Raw genomic sequence first — 7050 nt, 5'->3', positions numbered from 1 at the left:
TTGGGGCTGTGTGTGGTGACCGAGCCTCCCTTGGACTCGCACTGGGGGGCAGGGCTGCGGGGGGGTGGTGCTGATGTGAGTGTGGGTTCTCAGGGCATCCAGGGTCACCTTGGGGTGCACAGGCCTGGCTGGATTCCTGTAGCACGCTGACCTGCTGACCGCCAGCAGCAGACCCGCCGGCTGGGCCAGACTGGAGGGCCCAGGTTGCACTGATGGGGGTGGCCAGGCTTGGCCGTCTCGGGCAGGGGGCCAAGCGAGGCCCTCGGACCTGGCCCAGCAGGGCGACCCTTGAGTGAACGGGGTACCTGCTGCGTGTGTCCGTCGCTGTGGTGAGCAGAGCCCACCGTCTGGGCCGCCACCCGCACTGGCTGTCCCCAAGTCCGGTCCAGACGGCTCCTGTTAGCCCCTCACACCGGTGGCCATAGCAGGCCGTTTGCTTTCCTAGGCTGTTCGAGGCTCCGTTTCTAGCACCAGCTCGGGGGCCTGTGCAGCTTTCCCCACAGACGCCCTGCCCCAGGCTGCGCCCCCGACCGCATGCCTGCTGAAGGCGGTGGGCCGCACACCGGGCGTGGTGTGTCTCCCTGGGGTGTCGGGGAGGGGATCAAGGCGTGCCAGGGACGGTGACCTGTCAGCCCAGCAGTATCCGCGAACAGAGAGGCGCAGCTCAGGAACCCTCGTTCCCGCGACACTGCTGGTGACCGCCCTGTCCCCCGCAGGTCCACAGCAAGGACAAGAAGTACGTGTGCAAGCTGTGCAGCCGCGTCTTCATGTCGGCCGCCAGCGTGGGCATCAAGCACGGCTCTCGGCGGCATGGCGTGTGTGCCGACTGCGCGGGCCACGGGGTGGCCGGGCCGCTGGACGGCGGGGGCGCCGAGGGCTCCCCCGAGCTCTTCTCTGGTGACGGGCCCTACCTGGAGGACCCCGAGGACCCGCGAGGGGAGGGCGAGGAGGAGCTGGGTGAGGATGAGGATGACGTGGGCCTGGCCCACGAGGACACGCTGCTGGGGGCTGACAGAGACGACGAGGACTCACCACGGGCGCCCCGCAGCCCCTCAGGGGGGCCCGACAAGGACTTCTCCTGGATCCCCTAGGCCCCCCCGCTCTGTGTGTGTGCTTAGGGGCCTTCGCTGAGCGGGGCTGTGCCGACCCCTCGCGGCCCCTCCTCCGGTCCCCCCTTCGTCCTGCTCCCGCCCTTGGACACACGGAGAAGCTGGCCCTGCAGTCTCAGAAGCAGAGCCCCCCCCCCTTCCCCGGGGGGGGCTCTGACATAGCACAGAGTTGGGAGGTGCGGGGCGGGTGGAATGGAGAGAGAGCGTGTTCCTACCCGTCTGAGGGCCAGAGAAGGGTCCCTGGCCAATGTGTGTGGGAAGAGTGTCAGGGGCCACGTGGCCAGGCCAGGCCCAGTGCTGCTTGGGTCACACGTGTGGCCCTCGGGCACAGGTCCCGGAGATGCTGAGGGTCCTGCATACACCCACCCCGTCCCATGCCCCAGCCTGTGCTGGGTGCCCCTGCAGCAGCCGCTGTCCCACAGTCTTCGTGGCCCTGTCCCCGCCACCTGTGGGGCCGTCTGCAGGACCACCCAGGGTCCAGAGGCCCCGCGACCCCGCCGGTCGGCTCCGGTGCTCAGCAAACAGCCACAGAAGCCCCGTGGGGCCAGCGCCCAGGTGCTACCGTCCATGCGGGCGGTGGGCGGGCCCGGGGTCCGTGCCGCTCCCGCGCGGGCTCCCCTTGGGGCTCCCCTTTTACGTCTGTGTGCACTTCCTTGGAGAGCCTGGGGCGGCCCGGTCCCCTCGGCGCTGCCCACCCCGTTGCACCCAGGCCACCCCTGCTGCTAACACCGGCGTCCCTGACTGCCGCGTGCCGCTCACCCCCCCCGGTGTGGGTAACCCAGCTTCCCACGTCGTCAGACACACACGAGGTCACACGAGAGCGTCGTGCTGGCTGTCACTGTCCTCACGTGGCCGACACAGCTGTCCTTCCCCCGCTTGGGGTCACGTCCTCTTGCTCAGGGCCTGCCCTCCCTCTCCTTGGCGTGGGAAGCAGAGGTTCCGTTCTGTCCACGGCCCCCAGCGGCGGGCCCCCGTCTGTCTCCTTGCTGAGGCTGTGTCCGATGCCACTTCGTGACTGAGACGTTCCGCCCTGTCCGCCACCTCGCCCCACACGCCCGCCGTCCCCGTCACACGCCCGGGCAGTGGCTCTGTCCTTTTCCCGAACCCTCAGCCAAGTGCTTTTCCCCCCGTGTGCACTGCCGCACCCCTTCCTTCTGGGCGGGAAGCCCCGGAGAACCCTGGGGTGGGCTCCAGCGGTGACCTGCTGGTGCTGGGGGCGGCGGGGGCCTGGCCTCGGTGCCGTCCCCGCAGCCCTGCCCCCCGGGGGCGTCACAGCTTCTGTTCGTGTTCTGTGTTTTCAGCCCCCGTTCCTTTTCTGTGAGTTAGAAGAGGGTGCTCTCGAGGCGCTGTCACCTGGTTTGCCTGCACCCACCTCCCTCTGCAGGGGTGGGGGGACGCTGTGACTTCCTCCACACCACCGTGCCCCTAGAGGAAGGGCCGCGGTTCCCCCGAAGGCCGGGGACAGGAGCCGAGCCAGCGCGGGGCCCTCCGGGCTGTCCATGCGCGGCCACGCCAGGCCCGCGCACGGGTTCCACACCCGCGTCCTCTGCCGCCTTCACCCGGAGGCCCGGCTGGGGCCTGGCTGGGTCCCGCCCAGGCCCTCAGAGCTCTGTGCCTCCCCCAACCCCTCACCCCTTTTCTAAACACACCCACTTTCTTACGAAATGGAAAGCAGACCTTTGCCGCCAGCGAGTGTCCCAGGGTTGCGCACTGGCCCCCACCTCCCAGGCCAGGCTGCCCACGCCCCGGCGCCTCCGCCCCGCACTCAGGACACCCCGCGCCCCGCTCCGGACCACCCTAGCTCACCTTTCGGGGGTTCACTGTCAGTGCCACAAGGGCGTTTTCTTCCCTAAAGTCGATACTGCACTGGAAACCCGAGGCCCTTGCAGTTCCGCGAGCATCTGCCGCGAGGCATCGCCCTTGCGTGCTGCGGGGTCCCGGGACGGACGTCACCTCTCAGGTGGCGTGGAGGGGACGTGTGTGTCGCGGAGGGTTTTTTTATGTGACCGATCTCTTTTTTTTTCCAAATCAATGTTTAAACTAATAAATATTTTTTTACGAAGAGGAAAAAGATGTGTAGATTACATTTCACAGTTTGTACTTTTTCATTTGTGTATTTTGGTGTTTGCAGCACCGAAGTGGAAACGCGGCCTGTTGCGGGGGTGGGGTGGGGTGGGGTGGAGTCCTTTGGGGCCGGGCGGGGCCGGGCACTGCCGCCCTTGCTGTCAGGCACCGAGCGCAGGACACCGACCAGGTGTGTATTTGGGCTCCGGGTTTTGGGGGAGTCACAACACTGCTAGGACTCAATAGGGACCTTGACGCAAGAGGCACAGCTACTGCTTCCAACTTTGCACTTCTTTATATAAAACTGAGAAAATGCAAAAACTGGAACATTTTGCAATATGACTTATTTTCGCTCATTATGTGACATGTGCAACTCTTTTAAAAAGCCATACTTAATGGTTTTTATTTTTTAGATCCTATGTTGTGTTTTGTATGCAGCCCTTGAGAACTACTTATAGTGAGGGTGCTGTGTGTGCTTTACTTAAATATTTATTTTTTCAACATGTTTTCAACCTGTCAAAACAGACGAAAAGTCCGTGCTTGGAGATGGTTGGTTTTTTCCTGGGGATGATCGATATTATATTGACTCTATATGAATTACCGTAAACCTGTGTTTGTACTGGAGATGTGTTTACTCTCTGGAGGAGGACGTTTCGTGCTTGGTCAGTGAGAAGTCAGCTCTGTTGTCCCTTCTCTGTAGCCACAGGACAGGTAAACAGCCCCTTCTCTGTGGTCGTGCGAATTCTTGTCTGCCTGGGCTCCGGGCCTGCCTGCGGGCTTCCTCTGTGACGGAGTAGCTTAGACGTTCTTGCAAAGCGATCACTTTCAATAAATCGGGAAACTGCTGCTCACGCAGACGCCTCGTGTGTGTTTCAATCAGTGTGCCCTCGTCTAGCCTCACGCCAGGTGGACATGGCCTGAGAGGGGACCCCCCGTCCTCCGCGCCTGCTGCTGGCCTCCCTGGCCCGCCCACCACTCCTGCCTGTGGCAGGGTCCCAGTGCCACATCCTTCCCCCTCAGGAGCAGACACAGCTTCTGGAAAAAACCCAAATCTTTAATTTTTTTCCTCGCCTGGCGCAGCCCGGACTGAGACACCTGAGCTTCGCGAACACAGTACAAACGTCGGCACTGGGCCCTTGAACCGTCAGGCTAAGTGCGGGCAGGGGAGGCCCCTCCCCGACACCCCTCAAAGTGCATCTGGGGCTGGCTCCCAAGGGGCCTCGAACCTGGCCCATCAGCACCCCTGAACCCTGGCGTGGCTTTAGTGCAAAAGGCTGGTTTCTTCAGAGGCACTTTGGCGGGGCTCGGGGACGCGGCGCCCCTCGGCGTCAGAGGCGGGCGGCGGGCGGCTCAGTCCAGGAAGCGCCGGCACGCCTTCTTCCAGCGGCAGGCCGTGCACCACAGGGCCCGGCGCTCCACGCCGTACACTTTCCGGCACTTCTTGGCGTCACCGCGGGGCTTCCTGAGGGAGCGCATGGAGCATGGGGTGCTGTTCGGCCGGCGCCTGCCCCGCCTGGCACCTCCCGGCTCCTCAGGACACGCACCTTAGGTTGGCACCGAGCTTGGAGGGCAGTGCTGGCACGCAGGCCCTGCCTGTGCCGGGCTGTGGCTCCAGCCGGGGGGGCGCCAGGCAGCCCTGAGAGGGGACACAGCAGGGGTCTTGCTCCCCTCCAGTGTGCCCCGAGACCCGGCCCCCGCTGCGGCCTGCGACCTCACCCACCTGGTAGGAGTGGTCACTGTGGCATGCCTGGGGGGGTCGCGCAGAGCTCAGCACTGGGGGCGGGGGCGAGGCCAGTGGGCGCAGCAGGCCGGGCAGCTCCAGGTGGGGGAAGGCGGGTGGTGTGGAGGCCACGGGGGACACTGGGGTCAGGCTGGACAGCCCGTCTGTCAGCGTGTCCAGACCAATGTCCAGCTCCGTGTAGTAGAAGTCCTCCTCTCCGTCACTCTGCTCTGGCTCTGCCTGCCGCCTGCTAGGGACACAGCAGGTGGGAGCTGACGTGCTGGCCCCCCGGCCGGCCCCCCGCCCCCGCCCGGCAAGCCCGCCGCACCCCAGGTGCACCAGGCGGATGTGTCTCTGCATCCCGGAGGCCGTGCTCAGCACCTTCCCGCAGCGCTTCCACAGACACTGGAACAGGACCTGCACCGAGCTCTGCGCAACGAGGGCCGGTGGTCAGGCTCGGCCGCCTGTGTCCGCCCCGCCCTGCGTGCTGCTCCCGGGCTCACCTTCCTCTTCCTAGGGGCAGGCTCCCCGAACAGGAAGTGGGCTGCCTCGGGGGGCAGTGGTGGCGACGGGGTACATGGGGAGGACTGTTCACTGGCCGGGTCCCAGCCCCAGTCCCCACTGCTGCCGCTGCTGTAACTGCCTGGCGCCTGCACCAAGGGCTCCTGCCAGGACGCCAAGCCAGGCTCTGCGGGGACATGCCAGGCCAGTGTCAGGACTTCAGCAGGCTCAGGCTGCAGCAGCAAGTCCCTTAGCTCTGAGCGTCCACCTGTTCACTTGTTCACAGGTGAGTTTGGTGGGCCATAGCCACTCAGATGAGGCGGTGGCCGGGGGAGCTAGCCATGGCAGCTTGGGGACCAACCTCGCTGGCACAGGGAAGGACGAATGGGAAAGTCCTGTGTGGGGAGATGCCTGGCCATCCAGGCAAAGAAGGACACTGAGGCTTCTGGCCTCGATGAGGGCTGTGGGTGCCCTGACATCCATGTGTTTAGATGGTGTCTGGGTGGGGGGGCTCTGCTTGCCCCGCCCCTTCCACAGGATCTTGTGGGAAGTGGCCCTGGGCTCTGCCCCAGCCCTACCCCGTGCCCGGCCTATGAGTCTCACCTGGGCTGAAGGCTGCCGCTGGGGCCCCCAGCAGGAGAGGGCTGGTGGACAGGCTTGTGAGGGCTGCAGCAGCCATAACCTCATCCGGCCGGGCTTTTCCTTGGGGGGCTCTGGAGGAGACGGGGGCGGGTGGGGCCCAGCAAGTACTCCAAATCCCTCCCCGGGCCAGGCACACACGTGCAGGCCTGGGCACGTGTCCGCACACCAGGCTCCCCAAGCTCCCGCACTCCAGGCGCTGGGCAGGAGGCCCAGCTCCGCCCCCGGCTCGGGTTGCAGAGCCCTGGGTCTCAGGAACCTCCAGGACAGGGCCTGGGCTGGGGTCTCCAGAAAGCCTGAGTTAGCTGCCGCCTCGGCTTCCTTCCAGGTGTCCCTTTCAGACCCTGATGCTGGACAGGGCTTGGAGGCCCTACCGCTGGGGCCAGGGCCGGCGAAGGCCCAACCCTCCCCCAATCGCCCATGAGCCAGGGCTGTGCGAGAGCAGCTGTGGGCCTGGGGCCAGGCCTTGGGGGCGGGGCAGCTAACAGCCTGCAGCAGCCAGGGGAGACTGCTCCAATCACGAGCGGGTCCCCAGGCCCCAGCGGGGACCGCGCTGCCAGGCCAGGGTGCCCGGCACCCGAGAGGGTTTTGTGGCCCGGCTGGGGAGGCAGCGGCCAGAAGCCTTGGGACGACCAGGTGGCAGACCCCAGGCCTGCGCGCGGCCTCACGACGCAGAGAGTGACAGCGGCCCCTCCCAGCACTGAGCTCGGGCCACCAGGGTTTGAGGGGAACAAGACACACGTACACACTACCACTTCTGGTCAACTCTTCCAAAGCTGGAGAGCTGGGGGATGGCCAGAAACCCGGTTCGAGACCCTGACCTGCACCTCGTCGAGGACCCCCTCGGGGGTGTCGAGAAGGCACACGTGCAAGCGTCCCACCCACCACCCTTGCACACGGGGTGCACGTGTGCGCACGCCCACCTCGGCCTGGCGTGCCGGCTCACCTGTGCGCAGGCACCGGGATGTGGGCCGATGGCGCCCGCGGCTCGGGCTTCTGCGGGGGCGCGAAGTCCAA

General features: G+C 65.7%; 1 protein-coding gene across 2 annotated transcripts; it reads right to left on the bottom strand.

Annotated features, from left to right (window-relative positions):
- Nucleotides 1-4206: 4206 nt before the first annotated feature.
- Nucleotides 4207-7044, bottom strand: SLC2A4RG (SLC2A4 regulator). Of its 2 annotated transcripts, none has more exons than XM_023519873.1 (7): nucleotides 6980-7044; nucleotides 5998-6107; nucleotides 5397-5581; nucleotides 5222-5322; nucleotides 4894-5143; nucleotides 4718-4809; nucleotides 4207-4635 (listed from the first exon to the last, which is right to left on the bottom strand). In XM_023519873.1, the coding sequence occupies exons 2-7, from the start codon at nucleotides 6071-6073 to the stop codon at nucleotides 4524-4526; spliced, it is 816 nt and encodes a 271-aa protein (XP_023375641.1). In that variant the 5' UTR covers nucleotides 6074-6107; nucleotides 6980-7044; the 3' UTR covers nucleotides 4207-4523. The 2 variants fall into 2 exon arrangements, with proteins under 2 accessions (XP_023375641.1, XP_011372388.1); XM_011374086.1 differs by having other exon boundaries at nucleotides 4894-5140.
- Between the last annotated feature and the right edge of the window lie 6 nt (nucleotides 7045-7050).

This window comes from Pteropus vampyrus, unplaced genomic scaffold, assembly GCF_000151845.1.
Source record: "Pteropus vampyrus isolate Shadow unplaced genomic scaffold, Pvam_2.0 Scaffold239, whole genome shotgun sequence".
Classification (NCBI taxonomy): Eukaryota; Metazoa; Chordata; class Mammalia; order Chiroptera; family Pteropodidae; genus Pteropus; species Pteropus vampyrus.
This window is presented reverse-complemented; position numbering and strand designations above follow the sequence as displayed.